At 36.6% G+C, this 24,979-nt stretch overlaps 1 protein-coding gene across 2 annotated transcripts in view; it reads left to right on the top strand.

The window, feature by feature from the left end:
* LOC149817093 (long chain acyl-CoA synthetase 9, chloroplastic-like) overlaps window positions 1–17,771 on the top strand; it is a 33,208-nt gene extending 15,437 nt beyond the window's left edge. For both annotated transcript variants that reach the window (XM_089987291.1, XM_089987290.1), the window contains 5 exons: window positions 11,009–11,126; window positions 15,744–15,875; window positions 15,964–16,098; window positions 16,195–16,401; window positions 17,377–17,771. In XM_089987291.1, coding sequence (XP_089843417.1) covers window positions 11,009–11,126; window positions 15,744–15,875; window positions 15,964–16,098; window positions 16,195–16,401; window positions 17,377–17,541 — 757 coding nt within the window. In that variant the 3' untranslated portion in view covers window positions 17,542–17,771. The remainder of the gene's footprint in view (window positions 1–11,008; window positions 11,127–15,743; window positions 15,876–15,963; window positions 16,099–16,194; window positions 16,402–17,376) is intronic.
* Window positions 17,772–24,979: the final 7,208 nt, after the last annotated feature.

The raw sequence follows: 24,979 nt of genomic DNA, 5'->3' as shown, positions 1-24,979 counted from the left end.
ATTCTCATAACTAACCCACCTATCAATAGGATGTCGAGAGCGAGTAGATCTTCTAGGAGCAAAGGAATCAACAAAAGAATTTATCTCCTGATCAGAGTTGGGGAGGGTCTCTTTCTCACATCGAGAGTAAATAATGCCTTTATACATTTCAGGAGCCAAGAGTGGTTATGAAATCTCACTGTCCTGAGTCTTTTGAGCAACATCAAACATGTTTCCCTCATCTCTTTGATGACATTCTGAAGGACAAACAACATCAACGCTAGAAAAAAATCAGAATTCAACCAGGGGTGATAAACTTCAATTTCAGGAGAAGTGTTAGCATTGTGGTCAAAATTTAATTCATCAAATACAACATTCCTGGATATTTTGATACGCTTACTCACGGGATCATAACATCTGTATCCTTTATAATCATCAGCGTACCCCACAAATCTGTACTTCAAGGCCTTATTCTTGAAACTTGTGCCTCATTGAACTATCAACATGAACATAACATACACACCCGAATACACGCAAATCATGATAACTTAGATGAACACCATGCAAAGAAAAATAGGGTGATTTGTTTTTCATGATATTCATGGTCTATCAATTTATGATATGGACCGCTGAATGAAAAGCCTTTGCCCAAAAAGTAACTGGAAGGTTACTATCATGCTCATTGCACTCTCAACAATATGGCGATGCTTCCGTTCAACAATCCCATTTTGTTGAGGTGTATGAGGGCAAGACACCCACCTACTTATTCCATTAGTCCGAAGAAAATTAATAAAGTCATTTGAAGAGAATTCACCCCCTCCATCACATTGGAAACAAAGGATATTATCAGAGAATTGATTTTGTACAAAAGAATGAAAATTCTGAAATAACTTGAAGGTTTCATATTTACATTTCATAAAGAAGATCCATGTATATCGAGAGTCGCTATCAACAAAGATGAGATAATATCGAATGCCAGACATGGAAGGAACTGAAGCCAAACCCTTAACATCAGAACAAATAATTTCAAACGGTCTTGAAGCTCTTTTATTAATAGAATGAAAAGGGAGAACATGACTCTTACACTGAAGACAACTAGAACATTTTTTATCATTGACACTTAAACTTAGACTTGACTTAGGAATAAGAATCCTTGAACCAAGCTTTTCAATAAAACAACTACTACAATGACCCAGACGACCATGCTAAAGATTCGGCTCAATACATTCAGAAAGATTAAAAACACTCTCAGGAGGAACTGAAGGAGATGTGAGCTTCAAGGTGGGAGCAACAGGTTGAACACGAGTGAAAGGATTCTCTTGGAACACGTACATCTTCCCTTGACGTTTTCCTTTAGTGAACGTTTCCTTCGTGTGAAGATCCTTGACATGAACAAAAAAGAGAGTAAACTCAACTGAAGCATTAATATCATCTACAAGCTTAGAGACAAACAATATTTTTCTTGATATTAGGAGTATGAATGACATTTGAAAGAGCGAGTGAAGAGTTGGACATAGGGATGACAGAGTTTCCAATGTGAGAAATATGGTGATGAGATCCGTCTCCAGTAACTATACTATTTCTACCAACATAAGGAACAAGATTTAGGAGCTTACTGTTAAAGAATGTATATATAAATATATATATATATATATATATATATATACATATACTTGTATATATACATACGTATATATAGGTATATATATACATATACATATACATATACATATATTTTCTTTATTTCTCATTGTATATTCAAATACCCGATAGGGGTATTTTTGTAATTATTTTGTACATTTTTACTTTTAGGTTTTTCTTTTTATCTTTCTTTTTATTTTCTTTTCTTTTTATTTAAACCTTGTAATAGGACCACTAGGGGCCCCACCATCTAGTCGTTGGGGTCTCTCTCCTACTTTTTCTCCTCTATAAAAAAGGGCTCTCCCTCTTGTGTTGTAAGGGTTTTCAGCCCACTCTATCTCTCTCTTCAATATATTTTTGCATTTTAGGTATTTTACCCCTTAGTGGGTTATTTGTACACGTTACGTGCTTGTGTTCTTGGCTCTTTGTTTGACTCTTTTAAAGAGTTCTTTGGATTATTGGTGCTTCCGCCTTTTTCATTACATGGTATCAAAGCCATTAGATTTTCACTATTCTTGAAAGATCTTTTTAGCTCTTCACTTTCTATCTTTCCCATCATCAATGGAGCATGAATCAAGAGTTGAGCTCTCCTTCAAACTCAATGGCGCAAACTATCTCATGTGGGCATTGGCTATGGAAAATCATCTAAGAGGTAAGAAGTTGTGGGGCTTTGTGATGGACCCCACTCTTGAACCCACCTTAAAGCTCACCAAAATTGAAGGAGGTGTTGAGAGAGCTCTAGATGGAGATGACCGCATCAAAGCCATTGATGAGCACCGATCCAAGGTAGAAGATTGGGAAAGTAACCATGCCAAAATTTTGGCATGGTTCATGAACAATGTTGATATTAAAAATTGTGCCAACATTGTAAAATTTAGGAGAGCCAACGAAGCATGGTTCTTCCTTATGGGTATGTATACCCAAAAAGATTTAGCTAGATAAATTTTTTGTCAAGAAAAGATTAGATCTACTAGACAAGCGGACATGAGTGTCCGTGATTATTTTAGTGCTTTAACCCCACTTTGGGATGAACTCGCTCTTCTTGAGCCCAAGTGGGTGGCTCCGGAAGATATTGAGCTTAGAAGAGAACAAATTGAAAAAGAGCATTTCTTTCAATTTCTTCATGGGCTTAGGCTCGAATTTGAACAAGTTAAGGCATCTCTCCTTCATAGAAGTAAAGCCTTACCTATTGAAGATGTTCTTGCCGAAGTATGCCAAGCGGAAACTCGTCTTGGCATAAGTCTTAAGAATGATGAAATTTTGCCCGTTACTAGGCCGGGAACAAATGTAAAAGCATATAGACCGCCCCATTTTTTCAAAAATAATGGGTATAGAAAGGGAGTGATTTGTCACTATTGTAATGAACCAGGGCATATTAAGTCGGTTTGTCCAAAGCTTAAAGGAAAGGTGGCCGCGGTTGGAGAAAACACTCCAAAGAAGGAAGAAAAAAATATCAATGGAGGAGATATCAAAGAAACTCTTTGCCAAATTTTCGAAGTCCTCCAACATCTTCTCAAGACTTCTTCAACATCAACTTCTGGAGCCGCCATAGCCTATTCATCATCACCTCCAGGTATGTGGATACTAGACTCTGGTGCTTCTTTTCATATGACATCTCATAAAAATTCTCTTTTGAATGTTTTTCCCGACCCTATATCTTCGTATGTTTCAACGGCTGATGGGACATCTTTAAAAATTGAAAGTATTGGAACACTTGACTTGAAATCTTCTAAAAAAAAATTTGTCCCTAAAGTAAGAGTTGTTCCAAAAGTTAACTTAAATCTTTTTTTGGTCTCTCAAATTATCGATCATGGTTGCCAAGTCTCCTTCTCACCTAAAGATTGCACCATGCAGGATCTCCAGTTAGGGAAGCTGATTGGGCAAGGCCATAGGAGGGGCGATCTTTATTTTATGATTTTTTTTATTCTTCCATCTAAGTCATTTTGTAATTTTGTAAATGTCAAAAGTATTGAAGTTTGGCATACGAGACTTGGTCATCCGAACTTTTTAAAGATGTCTCTTTTTTCTTTTTTGGACAATACTTGTAAAGACAAACACATGACTTGTAAAGATTGCATTTTTTGGGAAATCTAAAGCTATTCTATTTTCTCAAAGAAATTATGTTCTCACACGGCCTAAAGTAAAAGTTGTTCCAAAAGTTAACTTAAATATTTTTTTGGTCTCTCAAATTATCGATCATGGTTGCCAAGTCTCTTTCTCACCTAAAGATTGCACCATGCAGGATCTCTAGTTAGGGAAGCTGATTAGGCAAGGCCATAGGAGGGGCGATCTTTATTTTATGAATTTTTTTATTCTTCCATCCAAGTCATTTTGTAATTTTGTAAATGTCAAAAGTATTGAAGTTTGACATAAGAGACTTGGTCATCCGAACTTTTTAAAGATGTCTCTTTTTTCTTTTTTGGACAATACTTGTAAAGACAAACACATGACTTGTAAAGATTGCATTTTTTGGGAAATCTAAAGCTATTCTATTTTCTCAAAGAAATTATGTTCTCACACGGCCGTTCAAACTTGTTCATTTCGATGTATGGGGTCCTTCCCCTGTTGTATCTAAAGGAGGTTTCTCATATTACGTTATCTTTGTTGATGATTTTACTCGATTTACATGGATTTACTTCCTAAATTGTAAATCTGAGGTTTTCTCTTTTTTCAAAGAATTTCATGCAATGGTTAAAAATCAAATTTTAGGAAACCTGTCTATTCTTAGGTCTGACTCGGGAGGTGAATACATGTCAAATACTATGTCACATGGATGAGGGTGCGGGTGCGGGGGTGCGGCACTTTCAAAAAACTTGGGTGCGGGGGTACGGGGGTGCGGCAAAAATATAAAAAATTATATATATATATATATATATATGTAAAGTCCAAAAGTTGGACATAAATGACCTTGGGTGCGTTGATTGCACCCAGGGTCAGGTTAACCGCATCGGGTGCGGGTGCGGGTGCGACGCGGGTGCGGCACCTAGTTGGAGTCCCTGTGACATATTGAGGAATGTTTGGTATCTATGATATGACTTATGACATTTATGGAATGAAGATGCAAAATCAACATTTCACAACTTGAGTGATAGAAGAATCTAATGCCTACACAATGGAAGTGTTTGTGCATAAGTAGATTGAGGATCAATCTTATGATATTTTCTCTGTTGTGTGGATACATTAATATGACGCAGAATATGGTTATTTCATGGGCTTATCCCATTAAGAATCTCATAATGGTATGGATGCAGATATAGCATGAGTAAGCAGGAATCTTATGGTGTAGCTTGTTTGCCTGAAACTGTTACATGATTGTGATGAGATTGAATTGGCAAGAATGCACATTCTCCATGTTTCTAGTCTTAATTCTTTTCAACCCTCTTCACGAATGCTAATACAAAACACAAGCTTTTTATTGCACTTCTTGTTAGTTGTAGCAAACAATATCGATAAGTGGTATTTCCTTTTGACTCTCAAAAGCTTTTTATTGCATTTCTCTCAAATTTTTTTATGTCTGAAAATTGGATGAAAATGACCCTGGGTGCGGTTAATGCATTCAGGGTCGTGTTGACCGCACTGGGTGCCGCACCCGCGTCGCATCGCGTCGACACGGGTGCGGCACCTGCTTTGCCGAATCCGTGTGACTTAGGTCCAGTGATTTTCAAAGCTATTTGAAAGGAAATAAAATTTTTCATCAACGTTCTTGTCCAAACACTTTGCAACAAAATAGTCTTGCTGAAAGAAATGATAGACACATAATAGAGACAACAAGAACTCTATTAGTTTCCAAAAATATTCCAAAATCCTTTTGGGCCGAAGCTGTTTTGACTTCAACATATTTAATTAATAAAACACCCTCATCTTCTTTGAAAAATCTTTCTCTGCTTGAAAAACTCTATAATATGTCTCCCGACTATCAAAGACTAAGAGTTTTTGGATGTAAGTGTTTTGTTCTAACTCACAAAAACGATAAACTTTCTTCAAGGGCAATTGAATGTATCTTCTTAGGATATGGCGAAAAACAAAAAGGTTACTGCTGTTTTGACCTATTAAATAGCAAACTTTATATATCAAAAGAGGTCACTTTTCTAGAAGAAGAAAATGGCTTTTCGCATAACCTAAATAAAAATGTTGATTACTCTTTTTTGTTTTACTTTTTACCTCAAGAAAAATGCATAGACAATCATGTTGAATCTATTGAACCTTCTGAAACTGTCATTGAAGATCATATTAAACCTCAAAATAATGAGCAACATAATCTACATGAAAACCTAAATGAAAATATAACAAGTCACACACAAGTTTATACTAGAAGAAATGAAAATAATCCTCCTTGTGCCCTTGAAAAATTCTCTCAAAACGAATCGTTAGAAGAATCCGCTCAAAGGAGATCAAATCGTATTTCTAAAATACCTAATAGATTTGTATCTTATGATTCCTTTTCTCCAAATTTTTGAGCTTGTTTGTTAGCTCTTCATTCTTTCCATGAACCATCACATTATAATGATGCCAAACAATATGCCCATTGGAATGAAGCAATGAAACTTGAACTTAATGCACTTAATAAAGCACAAACTTGGGAAATCATTGATCCCCCTAATGGCAAGAAACCCATTGGATGTAGATGGATTTTCAAAGTAAAAACTAAAAGTGATAGTTCTTTAGAAAGATTTAAGGCTCGATTAGTAGCCAAAGGATATGCTCAAAAATATGGGGTGGATTATGATGAGACTTTTGCCCCTGTTGCTCGAATAACTAGTGTTCGAGCCCTTATTGCAATAGCCTCTATTAAAAAATGACCCATTTTTCAACTTGATGTCAAGAATGCCTTTTTAAATGGAGATTTGGGTGAAGAAGTTTATATGGAACCACCTCCTGGCATAAATTTAAATGATAAAATTTTGAAATTAAAAAAGGCATTATATGGCCTTAAACAAACTCTCAAAGCTTGATATGACAAGTTTAATAATGTATTAATCAATTTGGGTTTTATTTCTTGTTATACTGACACTGCTCTTTTTGTTAAGAAAACAGGTGACTCCATTGTTATTCTACTTTTGTATGTTGATGATATGATCATCACTGAAAGTGACAAAAATGGAGTAAATGATGTTAAGTCTATGTTAAAGAAAACTTTTGATATGTCTGACTTGGTTTTTTTGAGATATTTTTTAGGTATTGAAGTGGCGTATTCTCCTCGAGGATACATTCTATCTCAAATGAAATTAGCCGCAGACATCTGTACCAAATCAGGAGTTTCATATGAAAAGAAAGTTGAAACTCTTGAAGTTATAAATGCAAAGTTGAGACTTGAGGATGGCGTTCTTAAGGATCCTACCCCCTATCGGCAATTGATTGGATCCCTTACTTATCCATCACTCGTCCGGATATTGCTCATGCGGTTTATGCTGCAAGTCAATTTCAGCATGCTCTTACTATAGTTCATATGGCGGCCGTGATGCGAATTATGCGATACATCAAGAACACCATCTCCAAAGGGCTTTTCTTATCGTCTTCTTCATCTCTTGAATTAATTGCTTATACTGATGCAGACTGGGGGGAAATCCCAACGATCGAATCTCAACTACTGGTTTTTGCATTTTTTTAGGTGAATCCCTCATTTCGTGGAGATGTAAGAAGCAACAAAAAGTTTTTGTATCATCCACTGAAGCTGAATATCGGGCCATGGTGATGACAACTATGGAAATTATGTGGCTTAGAAGTCTCCTCTGTGACATGGGCATCCTCATTTCTTCTTCCACCAAGATGTGTTGTGATAACAAGAGCACGATTTACATCGCAAGCAATCATACATTCTACGAGCGTACCAAGCATATTGAAATGGATTGCCAGTATGTTCGAGACAAATTTCTCAGAGGAACCATCACACTACCATATGTTACTTTAGAATATCAGTTGGTTGACTTCTTCACCAAGGCGCTTCTAACTCCTCGTTTTATGTTTCTTGACAAACTTTCGGTCTTCTCCCTGTAAAGTTGAGGAGGCGTGTTAAAGAATGTATATATAAATATATATATATATACATATATTTTCTTTATTTCTCATTGTACATTCAAATACCCGATAGGGGTATTTTTGTAATTATTCTATACATTTTTACTTTTACTTTTTTCTTTTTATCTTTCTTTTTTATTTAAACCTTGTAATAGGACCACTAGGGGGCCCTAGAAGGGAGCCCCAAGTGGTCCCCCTCTCCTACTTTTTCTCCTCTATAAAAGAGGGCTCTCCCTCTTGTGTTGTAAGGGTTTTCAGCCCACTCTCTCTCTCTTCAATATATTTTTGCCTTTTAGGCATTTTACCCCTTAATGGGTTATTTGTGCACATTATGTGCTTGTGTTCTTGGCTCTTTGTTTGACTCTTTTAAAGAGTTCTTTGGATTATTGGTGCTTCCACCTTTTTCATTACACTTACCAGCATCACCAGTAACATGAGTAGCTACTTCGGAATCAATATACCAAGTGCCTTGATCATTCTATTTTAGATTCAAGTCAGCTAAGGCAGATAATAACAACTCTTTTTCTCCACTATTCTTCAATTTATTTGTTCCCTTTCTTGTCTCTGATTGCTTTCCTCTATTTTGAGAATTAAACCAACAATTAGCTTTGATGTGCCCCTTTTTGTTACATAGAAAACAGGTGGGTAATGTCCATTGCCTCTGCAAATTAGGAGGAATATTGGGTGTAGGCAATATTCCACGAGCTCCTTGTCCATTCCTCTCTTGACCGCCTCTTTCTCAAGATTCATACCTGCCACATCCTCGACCATAAGTAACTCCTGTGGCAAGAACGCCTTGTGCTCTAATGTGAGTGTGAGTATCTTCAGAGAATCCCTTCAAAGTCATCTCATACTGTAAGAGTTTAGCACAAAGATCTTTAAAAGCAGGTAAGTCTGGTAAACACAATAACGAAGTAACCATCATATGATAATCGGGTCCTAGCCCGCTCAATGTTTGTTGCACCATATCTTTGTCACTGACCGCACAACCCACGATGGCCAATTGATCTGTGATAGTCTTCATTTTGTTGAAATACTCCATGATAGTCATGGAATCCTTTTTCAACATTTGAAACTTTTTATTTAAAAATAGAACTCTGGCCTGAGAAACTTGAGAATACGTCTGAACAAGTCGGTGCCATAACTGCATGGCTGAGCAGTCATCTGGGATTGCCACAAGCACCTCCTGAGACAGAGTAGAAGTGATGTAGGCAACTACCAAAGCCTTATCTCGCTTCATCCAGGATATGTACTTTGGATTTCTAACAAAGGTAATAGAAGTGTCACCCTCCCCATTCTTTCCTTCTTGTGATATGAACTCTGGAGGAACAAGAACAGAGTCATCAAGATGTCCAGACAGATCCTCACTTCTTATGAATGAGATGATTTGTCTCTTGCAGGTTAGGAAATTAGAATTATTGAGTTTCTCAGATACAAGTTGACTAAGAAAGTTGAAAAAAGACCAGATTGAGAAGAGGAAAATGAATCCATAGTCGATTGTAGACGAAAACAAGAAACAAGAGAAAACTAAAAGGAAGAAAGAGTCAAAATCGAGTAGCGATTTGCTAAAGAACACCACAAATCGCATAGCAATTTGCTGAAGAACATCGTAAATCGCGTAGCGATTTGCTGAAGTAACACCTGAAATCACGTAGCGATTTGCCTCTTTCTTTTTTTTGCAGACCCGAGACAGAAAATCAGGCGATGCAGTAAAATCTGTTCTGAATGAAGTTAACCAATAAGAGGCACGTTATTGAAAGTAACGTGTTTTCGTTTTCGGAATGGCAAGGAAAGAGACAGAAGTTCCAAAGGGTGAATCTGATCCGAAAAAGATTCAAAGATAATATCAGTCAATTAAGAAAAAAACAGACCTGAGTTCACGTTCAGATCAGAATATGATCTGACGTTAATTTGAAATCGATGAGAAAACAAGATTGACGTGATTTCAACTCTTGAAATCACGCAAAGATCAAATATGATCTTGCGTGATTATCGAAACTGCTATTGGGGAAGATCGTGTTCGGCAATGAGAAAGGAAGAATAGAGAAACAGAGAAAAGAAATAGATGAAAAGAAAAGTCGACGTGAACAAATCCAAAACTCGGATTTTAAAAGGAAACATGATAACTTGAATAGATTTAAGATTGGGTGTAAGAACAAGAGAATAAAATGGAGAATAGATGAAATCAGATTGAGAGATACCTTAGAAAGAGGCAGAGAAACTCAACTTGAGGCTCATAAGAAGGACACGATCTTCAAGATTGGATCTTCTGCTCTGATACCATGTTAGAAATCATGGATTCTGTCATTCAATCACAAGAACGAATAAAGAATAGAGAGAGAGAGAACGTGGTGGCTGCAGAAAACCCCAATTAGGGTCTGCGGTATCTGACTTATCATTATATGTAGGCTGGTACAAATATTAGGGTACGAAAATACCCATTACACAACAAGAATTACATTAGATCATTAATGAACATGAGACTAAATAAACTCGAGTTGGGTCTGTGATCCGAGATCCAAACCCAGTCATGAATGATGGCTCATTTTCACCTTTTTCATTCTTATGTTGCTTATTCCTGTTTTTAGTATATTCTTTCACATTCATAATTAAGACTAATTGTTCAATCATGTTGTTTCTTCATGAAGTTGCATAATTCCCATTCTTTACATCATAACGAGCTGATCTGTTTTTCTTTTCTGTTTCATTTGCTTCCCTTTTTTGTCTCCTTAGAATGGGGTTTTGTTTTCATTCCTTAGGATGAAACACAATTTTATGATCATTTAAATTAATTTGGAACAAACTTTTAAAACAATCTAGATTTGTGATGCTGATTATATATGCAGAAAGTATGACTAATTTAACCAATCTAGGTTATTGTCTAATCTTTTAAACCTTACAAGGTGTCCGAGTAAGCATTCTGTGTGATCAATGTTTGAAAGTTAAGCATCCAGATCGCATGACTTATTTTATGATACTTCTACCCAGCAAAATTTGTCCAAGTTGACTTATTTTTTAAAAGAGATTCAAGTTTCGCATAAAGGAGCTACATGTTGAGTTGTTGACTTTTTTAGTTCAGTTATTGGATCATATTTGGTAAGAAATATTGATATTATGATCTGGTAAATCCTTTTTTTTTAATTTATATTTCTCATCTTTGCCTTTTGCATGTGTATACACTGATACTATTTCAGGGTTCAGTGTCCATCAAGTGCTGTGATTTTAGTATAAAGTTTGTTGCGATTTGCTATGGATCCCATGCTTCTGGTTCTTTTCGGTTATTGTACACACACTCTTACATACTCATGAGCTTCTTTCTTGCTAAGTTTGTAGTTCTTTGGTCTCCTTTTTTATATGGAAAAGCTTTGTCCAGGGCTCCAATTGGACAAGGTTATGGTCTTACTGAAACTTGCGCAGGTGGGACTTTTTCCGAGTATGATGATTCATCTGTTGGTCGTGTTGGTGCACCACTTCCTTGTTCATTTATTAAGGTAATAGAACCACAAAACAGCCTCACTTATTTCATTTATGCCATTTCCATTGCTTTTAAATATAGAGAGCTTTTGTAAAGCCTCGTGTATAAACTGGTTTGTCATTCCTTTCAGGTATGCAGTTTCTTTTTGTGGCTGTTAATTAAGAGATAAATATGAGCAATGTCTTAAGTAGAAATTCATTTGTCAATCTTTTTTCAGTGCGGGAGTTTCAATTTCTGATTGTTAATTGCATATAGTTGGAATCCAGTCATCAATCTCTGTCTGAAGTGACTGTCTTCAGTTCTTTGATCTATCTACATCATTATGATGGAAAAGAAAAACTATTTCATGAATGCAGATCTAAAATTCAAACTCCAACCTAATGTAGAGAGGTTTTCTCTTGTTTTGATTAGCAGTGATTGCACTGAAATGCTCTTGTTCTATTCAACAATCATATGAGAGATCCTTTAGAGGAATAATGAATTTGTTTCTCTTGCTTTATTTATTTATTTCTTGTTTTTTTATTTCATAATGTTAGACTTTGTGTCACCCTATATCACATAGGTGCGGGTGCGGGTACGGGTGCGGCTATCACGGACCTACTTCTTCAATAGGCCAGTGCGGCACGTCGGTCCTTGCCGCCGCAAGCCTTCCGGTCGCTTGCTTGCCGCTGCGGAAGCTTTAATAACTGAGTGCAAGAGAGCGAAAGAATAAAGAGGGAGAGGAATCACAATCACTCGAAAGCAATCACGAGGGTGAATAAAAGAAAGCTCTTCGCATTTGCATTCATTCACATTTTTGCTCGAGGGCTCGTTACAGTTCAGATCTACAGGCTAACCCTTCAGGGTATTGATCAACCTAAACCAAAGTACATGGGTGGCCCGGAGAAAGTTGTAAGTGACTCGCCACTTTACATAAGACTCAACCAAAGCAAAACAGACTCTAGACACAACTGTACAAAGTAGGTCGCAGGGGAACATGCTCTCCCCTTCAAATCATGCGCCGCTCTCGACGCCATCTGCTTCTTGGTAGGCCCTGACTTCGGTCGGATAGTGGTTCTTCATTTGGAATGCTGGCTCCCACGTTGGCTTCGGTGTCTCCTCCCACTACACCAGATACTTATTTGCTTCACCAAAGTAATTGATCTTGTGGCGAAGGATCTTGCTGAGACACTTCTCGGCCCATTGTGTTGCCGGGGTTGGATAGGAGCGCATTGTGGCACGCTATGTTCTGGATCCCTCTCGTTCGCATGGAACGATTTCAGGTTGCACACGTGGAACATCGGGTGCACTTTGAAGTTTAGGGGCAAGTTCAACTTGTATGCTAGGTTGTCCACTTTCTTGGTGATGGTGAATGGTCCCTCGTACTTTCGGATCAGTCCGCGGTGCTGTCCACGGAAGATGCCTGTGCGATCCGGGTAGAGTTTTACCAACACCTGGTCTCCAACATGGAACTCAGCAGGACGACGGTGCTTGTCCACCCAATTATTCATCCTCTTGGCCGTTTTGTGCAAAAACACTTTCGCCAGCTTGGTCTGCTCGTGTCAATCTCGAACAAACTGATAGGCAAAAGATGACCTTCCCTTCTCGTCCAACTGCCTGCGCAACTCCTTCATTTCAGTCGGCTCCATGCGATAAGGGACCATGGCAAGGGGCATTGCTCCAAGGGTCAACTCTAACTTGTGGTTGACCTCGCATCTCGACGGCAGACGCTTCGACAGTTTCGGGGGCATCACTTTGCGAAACTCATCCAATAGTGAGGCAAGGGTCGGCGGCACTGTTGCGTCCATCTTCTCTTCTTCGGTGCACACGACGACTAGGAATGTCTGATCTCCCCGCTTGACACTCATCTTCAATTGCATAGCACATAGCATTGAAGACTTGCCTCCAAGAGTAAGGCATTGCACCGTGTGTGAAAAGTTTGGCCCCATGATTGTCAATGAGTTGAACTTCGGCAGCAGCATCACATTCTGACTACGAAGAAACTCCATGCCCAACATCATTTTGTAGTCATCCAGGGACACCACTGAGAAGTTGGCTTTGCCGGCCCAACTCCCAATTTGGATAGCCACATCCGTTGCTTCACCAAGAATTGGCTTGGCCTCAGAGTTTACCATCTTGATAGTCCTCTGCTTTGGCCAGGCTTCAAGCCCAACCGCTTCGTCTCTTCCCGCGAGATAAAGTTATGTGTGGCCCCAGAGTTTACCATTGTCGTAGTAGACTTCCCATTCGCATTGACTTTCAGTTACATGAGCTCTTTGCTAACAAATATGTTTTCGGCTACGCAACTTCTAACTGTGTTAGTCGTTTGCATGGCTCCATCTTTAGTTGCATGACTTCGACATCACTACTCTCTGCCTTCACTGCATTGACTTGTATGTCGTCATTCACGAGGCGCTTTGGACATTGCCTAGCAATATGTCTTTCGCCACAGAAGTAGCAACTGGTTCTTTGTTACCGTTATTGTTGTACTTTTTATAATTTTGCCTCTTGTCAAAATGGTGCTCGGTCGACGATTCACCTTTATTATCGCGTTATCCTCCTTTTTACCTTCGTGGTCCGGCTTCTTCCCAACCTTAATTGATGGAGTGAAGGACTTGCACTATGTATCTACTAGTCGCTCGGCCATCACATACGCATTTTTCAAAGTCTGGTGATTGCTCATTTCCACTTCGGACTGTGCCCAAGGTTGTAGTCCCACATTAAGCCAGTTGAATTTGTTTTCATCCGACATATTGGGTACGTCTAGCATGAGCTTCTGGAATGTCTTGATGTAGTCTATCAATGCTCCAGTGTGCTTGAGTTCTGCTACCATCCGATAAGCTTGACATTGTATATTCATTGGCATAAAGTAGTTTTGTAACTCAGTTTTGAATGCTTCAAAGGTATCAATCACGCAATGACCCTTTTTAATGTCGCTACGCTTCCGTCTCCACTAGGCTATAGCATTTCTATGGCCTTGCTATCTCTAGAACCATTGAATTTAGCTGGCCTCGGCTCATATATCTTTGATGGCTTATCGTCATTTTCGCCATTGAGGGTAACTATCTATTGCAGAGTACGGTTCTTCAACTGAAGCTCCTCAACTTCAGTCTGTAAGGTGGTCACTATCGTAGTCAACGAAGTAACCTGTCCCATCAGTATGTTTAGTTGTTTTCACAGGCTCGTCACCTCGTCGTCTAGTCCTCCCAACGACTCAACTGCGCATGAAATCACTTTCTCGTGCGAAGTCACATCAGCCACCAGTCTGTTGATGGCCGCGACCATCTGCTCATGGTCCCGAGGTGAACCCATCTCCTCGGCCTCGACAACTGCCTTTCTTTTGGTACTCCGCAAGTTGTATCGGGGCGCCACGATGTCTTGCTCACAAATCACAGCTTGTCGGCGCGTCTCTCAACACCAACTTCTGAGTCCCTTCCTCAACTTGAGAACGGGCTTTGGTACCACTTGTCACAGGTTTACTTCTTTAATAAGTCAGTGTGGCATGACGGTCCTTCCTTACCACTACAAGCCTTTTAGTCACTCACTTGCCACTGTAGAAGCTTTGATATCTGAGAGTGTAAGAGAGCAGAAGATAGAGATGGAGAGAAATCACAATCACTCGAAAGCAATCACAACAAGAGTGAACAAATGAAAGCTCTTCGCATTTGCATTCATTCACATTTTTGCCTGAGGGCTTGTTACAGTTCAGATCTACGGGCTAACCCTTCAGGGTATTGATCAACCCGAACCAAAGTACATGGGTGGCCCGGAGAAAGTTGCAAGTGACTCGACACTTTACATCAAGACTCAACCAAAGCAAAACAAACTCTAGACACAACTGTACAAAGTAGGTTGCAGGAGAACATCGGCGATGTGGCACTTTAAAAAAACTTGGTGCGGGGAGGATATATATATATATATATATATATATATATATATATATAATTTTTTTTAACAGTTTTAAGTTAACACTACGTGTATTTGTATGCATTTATGTATTTATATATATAATATAGATAACAATGGACTTGATTAGGGTTAACTGAATCTTCTTTTGGATAGAAATGGACCTCAGTGTGGTTGACTTCACCTAACACAAAGGAAGTGTCCAAGTGTCGCACCCACTTGGGTGCGGGTGCGGATGCGACGCGGGTGCAGTGCCCTGTTAGAAGAATCCATGTGACATAGGTCTCACGACTCTCACCTGTTATCCTTGATTTTTCTGTCTTGATCTATATAATTCTGGAACTTGTGGGTGAGGTTTGGCACTTGGTGAGCACCCAAGAGGCAATTAGTAATAAAAGTTATCATAGTTATCAACAAATTATAAATTGGTCATTTTTAATTTTATCAGTTTTTTAGATCTTTGAAGTTTTCATTCAAAGATTAATGTCTATTTGGGCTTCTGAGTGACACGTAGGCCTCGCCTAGCTTTCAACACAAGGCTAGGTGTTTTTAATTGCATAGTTCAATAATACTGGTGCACAGAAACTATTTTGCTATGGTCTTAGTATTTCTTCTTTGTTGATATTTTGATTGCTTATTATTGTGCCTCCCTTACTCTTGTAAAGAAATGTGTTCAATTGGAAGGTTTAATGTGTCACAAGTTTTTTGTATAGGCCATCTAACCATTGTAATTGATTTCTTGTCCTAGTTGATTGATTGGCCGGAAGGCAACTATTTAACAAGTGATTCACCAATACCACGAGGAGAAATAGTTATCGGGGGCCCAAATGTTACTCTGGGATATTTTAAAAACAAAGAGAAAACGGATGAGGTTTATAAGGTAGATCTGTGTTATATGTCATGCACGCTTTTGTTCTTTGCATGACTTGGTTTGCCTTTATTAATCTGTTAAATCTTGACAAGGGAAGGTTGATGAGGGTGGAATGCGGTGGTTTTTCACTGGAGATATAGGGCAGTTTCACCCCGATGGTTGCCTTGAGATCATTGATCGTAAAAAGGATATAGTAAAATTTCAACATGGGGAATATGTTTCTCTTGGAAAGGTTTGTTCACTTTTGCTAATTTATTTCTTTATTTTATTTTCTTCACAAAATTATTTATTTATTTTTATGTTGCACTTTAACCTTTTAACTTCATAGGTTGAGTCTGCCCTTATTGCAAGTCCTTACGTTGAAAATATCATGCTGCACGCTGACTCCTTTCATAGCTACTGTGTGGCTCTTGTGGTTCCTGTGGCACAATCCTTGGAAAATTGGGCTCTAAAACAGGGACTTCTATATACAGAGTTTGTGGACTTGTGTCAGAAAGAAGAAACCATAAAAGAAGTGCATGCATCATTGGTCAAGGTAAATATATCAGATATTTAGATTTTTTTGTGTAAGACTATTCATTGTTTCTTGTCATGTATTGCATTCTTCAGATTTTGAACCTAATGTATCATGTCATGTCAACCATCGTCCTTGTTCCTGTGTATAGAGCTTTCATCCACTTGATCATATTAGCATATTCAACTGCTTCAACTTTACCTTGTTATGAGCTGCCACAATTTTACACTTCTACTTTGGAGACTCAAAATAATTTAGGCATGAGGAATAAATTGACATATATTTTAGAAGTTTGACATGAATAATTTGAGAATTTTGCTAAAGCTTTATCCCAAATATTTTTCTGCATGCATGTTTGTGTTTCTGGGGAAGGATATGAAAACATTTAAATTTTGTTGTGTTTTGTACGTTATATATGTATATATATAAACAAGTTAGGAACAAAAACGTAAAGAGTGAAGGAAAAAAACAGAAAAGTTGATTGGGTGATACAAAGCCTTATTGGAGTGGACATACTTGAAACCAGAACTCAAAATGCACTTTCCACTTTGTATTACTCCAATTTGTTACCTTTACTTTTTCCTGCTCCTTTTTTTCATTCGACTTGAGAATTGAGATTTTGCGATGGGTTCCATTTTTCTCCTTAGGGTTTATAACTTTGTAGGGTTCCACTTATAATTTTAGGGGGGCAGTCATTTCACTTTTCCTTTCTTTGCACCTCGTATCCTCTTGTATTACTTTGTCAATCATGTATTATTTCTCTCTAGTTTCTTCTCTTAAAGAGGGTCCAGGTTATAACTTAAAGAAGATTCTTGTTCCTGAAATTGCTCGAACATATTTGTGATAGATATCATTGTTCTTGAACTTGGCATTGCTCAAAACATGTTTGTGATATTTTAAGCTTATAAAAGTTGTCGGATTTTCCATTACTGCCTTTTTCATAGTATGTGAAACCAGTTTACAATGTTTGGTTTCTTTCATTTGCTTATGTATCAGGCTGCCCAAAACATGCACCTTGACAAGCTTGAAATCCCAACCAAGATCAAGTTACTTCCAGATATATGGACTCCTGACTCAGGCCTGGTCACTGCAGCTCTCAAACTCAAAAGAGAGGTCATTCGGAAAGTGTTCGCTAAAGACCTTGCTGAACTATATGCTTAAGTTTAGCTTTGAGATCCATGAAGAAAGTTTTAGCTGCAAACTCCATTTGCGTCATCAATAAGTTGGTGAAGCTTCGGAATCATTTGGCTTTGAGGGAATTTGCTAGGAGTGCCAATTTTGACATTGATAAGGAACTACAGCTTATAGGTGACAGCTTCTTGTGTCTTGATTCATTTCTTGTGAACCTTTGTTACTAATTTTATTATGAAATAATTACAGTTGGAAATGCAGATAAGTCTTTTCTCTCTCTCTCTCTCTCTCCAAAATGATTAGCAATAATATATTCAAAACGTTTTAGCTCTTATGACGTCATTATGTTCAAAGATAAGGATTTAATAATTTCTGAAAGCGTTTGAATTTATTGTTTACGAAAGTCTTTTTTTTACCTCTAAAGGTGACAAAAAAAAATTCATTGAATGCAAATTGAGGTTTTGTCAAAACTATTGGGATAATACTTAGGATTTCTTACCTATTTTCCTACTTTTAACTAAGTTAGCGACTGTTCATTTATTCCTAAAAGTTTAGTCCAACGTTGAAGAGTATGAAAACTTGGGTTTAAACAATAAGGAGTTGCATTTATGGCTAAGGACCCATTGGAGGCATGTCAATTCAACTTTTAACCTTAGACATTGGGTTTGGGTTTGGGTTTGCTTCAGCCCAGTTTGATTTGGCTTGGTCATGATCATTCTTAGACTTTGATTATTCTTTTTGGTACTAGGGACAATTTTATCCTTAAGACCAAGATTGTCTCTCTTTAAACTTTGATCAACCCACTTTATGAGTCTTGACCAACCATTTTTTACCTTGACCTGGTCCTATGAACTGTTTGAGCCGCTTTTGACCTCAACCTGAACCTGCTTAACGTTTTTGCATGGCCCATTGGATGGTCTAACATTCATGTATTACCTAACCATGTTCATCGTTGACCATGCCCTGGTGTTTGAATGATTTTGGTTTTGACAGTGTCATTGTTGATTCATTGACTGCCCTTTTTGTCCTTCAACTTAGCCCAACCCTTAACCTCCCTCTCTTAGTTGTTGGGTTCTTTATTGCTAATCGTTTGGCTAACCCAAGCCCTTTTATTGCTAGTTGTTGAGTAGGGGGCATGTATACCTCAGCCCTCTCCCATTCTTCTCATCTCTTTCACACACACGTGAGCTCTCTTTTTTTCCCATTTGCCCTCACCCTCTCTCTTTAGAGCTCCCATACCCTCTCTCTACCACTCCGTAGTACTTTCCTCTCTCTAGTGAAGGGTTTAGGCCCTAACTTAGTCAAGAGTCAACTTGTAGAGTTTGGGGTGTGCCCAGTTCTAACCTACTCAAGAGGTTATTCAAGATGGTTTGTGTCGAGTTGCTTGGTTTCACTTAGTGTAGGGTGTGGATCGACCTTCACATGTAGGTGAAAGCTCGGTTATATCGTAAGAGCAAAGTTGCACGAATACCCATTGTACCAAAGATTTAATCTTATGTGTCACAACTATTGTTTGAAAGATAGCAAGTCTAACATGTGTCTCTGAGTATACCTGATTCAAGATCAGTTACTATACTCACTAAGTGAATAATTTTTCAACAATTTTCAAGTGATAGATCTGCAATTGTGAAGGTTGACAACCAAGAGCTACCCAAGTAGTCTCGATGGCACTAACTTTAAAAAGTGACAACAAAATATCTGATTTTTTCTTACAATCATGAACGTGGTATACGTGCTCACAGAAGCGTGTCTGGAAGAACATTAGAACAATATTATTGTTGATAACCGAAAAAGAAGAAAGTTAAAGGAGGATGACTTTGTGTGTCACAACCATATCCTGAATGCACTTTCAAACACCATGTTTGATCTTTACTCGAAAGTCGGTACAACTAAGGAGTTGTGGGCGCTCGAAAGTAAATATAAGATAAAGGATGTAGAAAATCACAAGTTTTTAGTTAATAAGTATATGGATTTCAAGTTCTTTAATAATAAGTCACTCTACCTCAAGTTCATTAGATCAAGTTTGAAGGTATTTACCTAAATGAATCATTTTAGGTGGCTGCAATCATTGGAAGATTGTCTCTATCTTAAAAAAATCATATAAATGAGTTAATACATAAGAATGAAGAGTTTATGTTGAAACAACTTCTTCAGCATCTTAGAATCAAGGAAGAAACTCGATCTCGAGATAAAAAAATGAACTAAAAGAAGATGGTATTAAGGTGAACATTCTTAAGTGCAAACAAAAGTTCAAACCCGAAGTTAGGAATAAGAATAAGAAATACAGGACTATTACTAAGAAGAGACACTCTATTTATTGCTATACTTGTGGTAAACCGGGTCATTATGCAAAAGAGTAAAGCAATGAGGCTAGTAAACCTAATGGCTATAGTAAGTGAGATATTTATGATCAATTTAGATAAAAGGTGATACATGGATTCTGGATCGATAATTTATTCATGCAATGACCAGAATATATTTAAAACATATGAAGTCGTAAGGAAAGACTATAAGATCTACATGAGATATTCTGATGAAGCTGTGGTTCATGGTAAAGAGAATGTAGAGCTTTGCTTTACCTCTAAAAAATGTTTAATCATCTAAAATATACATCATGTACCTACTGTAAAAGATAATCTTATATCTATCTACTTGCTTACAACTCATGATTTTAAGGTTATAATGAAACCTAGCAGTATTATCCTTTTAATATACCATAAGTTTGTAGGCAAAGATTACGCTACCAATAGGTTGTTTAAGTTCAATTTGACCAGTAATGTTGATTTTGCTTTTGTTTATATACTTGACTCATATGATTTATAGCATGCTAGATTATAATATGTTCATTATAAATCTTTGAGAAATATGGGTAACTTAGGACTTATTTTTAAATTAAAATTAAGCATGTTAGAAATATGATGTTAGCATTCAAGCCGAGTTTGTGAAAAGACCTTTTCCAAGTGTGAAAAAAATTCAAAACTTGGTTTAATATGTAGTGATGAATGTGATTTGAAAAGTATTCCAACTCATAGTGGTAATAATTATTTTATCACATTTATTAATTCTTTTTCAAAATATGCATATGTTTATCTCATGAAAACCAAAGATGTATCTTTTGCAAAATTTAAAATTTTCAAAGAAAAAGTTAAAAATTTTCATAATTGCAAAATAAAGCATTTTAGATCTGATAGAAGTAGAAAATACTTTTCAAATGACTTCATCAAATTTTGTAAAATTCATGAGATACATAAACAAAATATCGGTCCATATACTCATTAGCATAATGTTGTAAGTTCTAAAATAAAATATAATCTATGCGGTGTTGCTTTGCTTAGTTTGTATCATATCTTAAATAGTGTTTATATTCTAATTCAAACACTATATCTTATGAACTTTGAAAAGGTAAAAAACTAAATTTGAGTTATTTAAAAGTTTAGGGTTACATGCATTTCTTATGTAATGCTTACTGAACAAAAATTATTCAAACTTTGTCCAAAAACTCGAATATGTGTTTATGGATATTGAGACTAAAGTGATTTTAGAATCTATCCAAGTTGAATTTGGAGAAGATTTAACTTTAAAATCACTTGAAGTTCCAAAAGATGTTGAAAATGAGCCAATTTCAAGAAAATTAATTTATGAACCTGAAAATACTGAAATTTGAAAAAATAAGAGATTGAGAAAACCAAAATATTTTGGTCTTGATTTTTATCTCTACATGATAGATAGTGAATCACTTGTTTTTTTGAAAGTTATGACATCTCCAAATGTTGTTTCTTGGAAAGAGGCTATAGAAAGTAAAATATGTTCTATCTTTGAAAATAAAACATGGATTTTGGTATTCCTACCCCCTGATTTTAAACCTTTGAGATGTAAATGAATTTTTAAAAAAAAACTTAGATTTGATGGTTCTATTAAAAAATGTAAAGCTCGACTTATAGTTAAAAGTTTTATACAAAAACCTAGACTTGAGTATTTTGACACATACGCTCTCGTAAGTAGGCTTTTATCTATTAAAACTATGATGGCTTTGACATCGATTTTCAAACTTAAGATTCACCAAATGGATGTTAAAAACGTGTTTTAAATAGTGTCTTGAAAAAGAAGATTTATATGAAACAACTTAAATGCTATGTTGTACCTAGCTAAGAAAAGAAAATTTGTAAATTGTTGAGATTTTTATATGAATTGAAACAATCACTTAAACAATGGCATGAAAAATTCGATAATGCGATAATATCATACGGATTTAATATGCATAACTTTGACAAATGCATATATAGTAAAGTAGAGAATAACAATGTTATAATCATTTGTTTGTATGTAGATGATATGATAATCATGAGTAATAAAATAGAATGCATAAATAATATCAAATATTTTATTTCATTTAAATTTGACATGAAAGATATGGGCTTAAATGATGTTATTCTTGGTATTAAATTGATTAGACATGAGAATGGTTATGTATTAACTCAATCCTATTACATTGAAAATATTTTGAGTAAATATAATCATTATAATTGGAAGATTATTATCACTCTAATTGACCCTAGTGTTAAGTTATCAATTAACACTAGAAAAAATATATCAAAATTAGAGTATGCGAGTGTTATTGTCAGTCTTATGTATGCTATGAATGGAACTAGACCCGACATAACATTTAATATGAGTAAGTTGAACCAATACACTAATAACCTAGGACAAGAGTATTGAGATGCTATTTATCGAGCCCTGAAGTACTTAAGAAGAACTCTAGATTACAAGATATTTTTCGAAAGAAAACCCATTGTACTTGAATGATACAATGATGCAAACTGAAATTATAATTTAAATGAGTCATTATCCACAAGTGGATAAATATTTGCCATTGGATTAAGAGTAGTAGCGTAGGGATCCAAGAAGAAAACTTTGATGGCTCATTCTACAATGGAAGCAAAATTAATAGCACTAGCTTCAGCTAGCATAGAAGTTGAATAACTGAAAAATATCTTAATGGAAATACCATTAGGAGATAAGTCGGTACCCCAATAGTTATGTGTTGCGATAGTCAAACAACTAATTATAATTTTGAAAGCAATATTTATAGTATAAAATCTAGGCATATCAGTCTAAAACACAATTATGTGAATAATTTACTCAAATCAGAAATAATCTATATTGAGTATGTTAAATCTTGTCAAAACTTAGTAGATTCATTAATAAATGGACTTTCTCAAGAAATCATCTTTAAGACATAAGAGAAATGGGGCTAAAGCCTATAAAAAATAATTACCTCTAATGAGAACCCAACCACATCATATGGGTCAAACCAAGTTTAGTGGTTCAATGGGAAGAACAAGTCACTGAGTGATTAGGTTGAACACTTATAAATTTCTCATTTTTATTGTCAAGTGCTTGAAACTTGTGTATAGAAGTTGAGTTCACAATAAACTCTTAATTAGATTCATAGGCCTTATGGCTAGGGTATTTCAAATAAGTTTATACTTTTGATGGACTCACCTATATGAGTCTGAAGGTAGAGGGTCACCTTTCGTGGGACTTAGGCTTTGTCTCTAGTGTACTCATAAAACTTGGATACAATATAAGACCCTTAATGTGAGGCTTCTATATACTGATAGACACACTATGATCACCTAAAGTAAAAGTATGTGTTACTGTGTCTGAAAACTTAATTAGGATTTTTAATTCAAAGTTAACGTTATTAGGATCCCAAGTTAACTATGACTAAGTAATGCTAATATAGAGGTTCAAACCTAAAATGTATCTTCATTTATGCATTGTATCTTCGTGAATAGCCTCTTGAGTCTTTTCATAGTTTTGATCCATGTGAGAGATTGTTGAGGTTTTGTCTCAAAATTATTGAGTTAATACCTAAGATTTCCTATATATTTCTTTATTTTTACCTAAGTTAGTAGGTGTTGATTTATTTTTAAAAGTTTAGTACTACATTAAAGGGTGTGAGAACTCCACTTGGGTTTAAATAGCGGGGAGTTGCATTTATGAGTAAGGCCCATTGAAGGTATATCAATTGAACTTTGAACTTTGGATCTTAAACCTTGAACTTTAGGCTTTAGACTTGGATTTAGGTTTAGGTTTAGGTTCAGTCCAGCCTAGCTTGGCTCAGTTTAATTCACTTTGGGTTGGTTTGGTCATGGTCATAATCATTCTTGGACTTTGATCATTATTTTTTATACTTGAAATGGTTTTATTCCAAAGACCAAGACGATCACTCGCCTTTAACCAACCACTTAATGAGCCTTGGACCAACCATTTTTTTTTACCTTGACCCAATTCGATGGACCGTTTGAGAAGCCTTTGGCCTCAACCTAAACTTGCCCAACATTCATGCATGGCTCATTAAATATTCTAATGTTTTTGTACTGTCCAACCATGTTGATTTTTTATCGTGACCCGACCCGATTTTATATGATTTTGGTCTTCCTGCCTCGACCTAAACCTGCCAAATGTTCCTGCATGGCTCATTGAGTGCTCCAATGTTCTTGTACCGTCTAACCATGTTGACCAACTGATTGTCCTTTCTGTCCTTTGACTTGGCCCAACCCATAACCTCCATCTCTTAGCATTAGGGCTGTTATTGTTAGTCATTTGACCAGCCCAAGTCGCTTTATTGCTAGTTGTTGGGTTGAGGCTTATATATGCCCCAACTCTCTCCCATCATTCCCATCACTCACAACTCTCTTCTCTTCTTGGTCTCCCACGAGCTCTCTCTCTCTCTCTCTAGAGCTCTCAAGCCCTCTCTCTTTTGCTCTTTAGAGCTCCCACACCCTCTTTCTCTACCACTTAAGTGCCTTCCTCTTTCTAGTGAGGTGTCTAGTCCTTGATTTAGTCAAGAGTCAACTTGTAGAGCCTAGGTTGTGCCGAGTCCTAACTTAGTCAAGAAGCTATTTAGGGTACTTATTGTCGAGTTGCTCGGTTTCACCCAGTGTAGAGCGTGGACAAACCTTTATGAGTATGTAAAAGCTTGATTGCATATTTAGAGCGAAGTTATACAAATACCCATTACATCAAGGACTTAATCTTAAGTGAGGCTACTTTAGCTTAAAAGATAGCACATCTAACACACGCCTCCGAGTGCACCTAGTTCAGACTCAGTTGCCATACGCACTGAGTGAATAATTGGTCAACAATTCATTTTGGGTGTTTTTTCTTTTCCACCAAAAATTGGGAAAAAGCCTTTTGCCCCATTTATAATTGAGCTTTTACCATAATTTTTTGCTGACCAAGGCAATTTCAACATTTTGAAGTTGTAATATCTATAAAATGGAATATTCACTTGCTGAAATTTGAATGGGGAATTTGGTTAAAGAATATTGGATTTCTAAGAATCGTTATGTTATATAAACTTTATGATCTTAAATTGTGCCTCATCATGTCAGCAAGTCTATGATTAAGTACATGATTTATGGCATTAATGTTGCATTATGCAAAACACAAGGAATGTGAG

Source organism: Nuphar pumila, chromosome 14 (assembly GCF_984573655.1).
Source record: "Nuphar pumila chromosome 14, dmNupPumi1.hap1.1, whole genome shotgun sequence".
In the NCBI taxonomy this organism is placed as follows: Eukaryota; Viridiplantae; Streptophyta; class Magnoliopsida; order Nymphaeales; family Nymphaeaceae; genus Nuphar; species Nuphar pumila.
The sequence above is the reverse complement of the archived record's forward strand: the minus strand, read 5'-3'. Positions and strand labels throughout refer to the sequence as shown.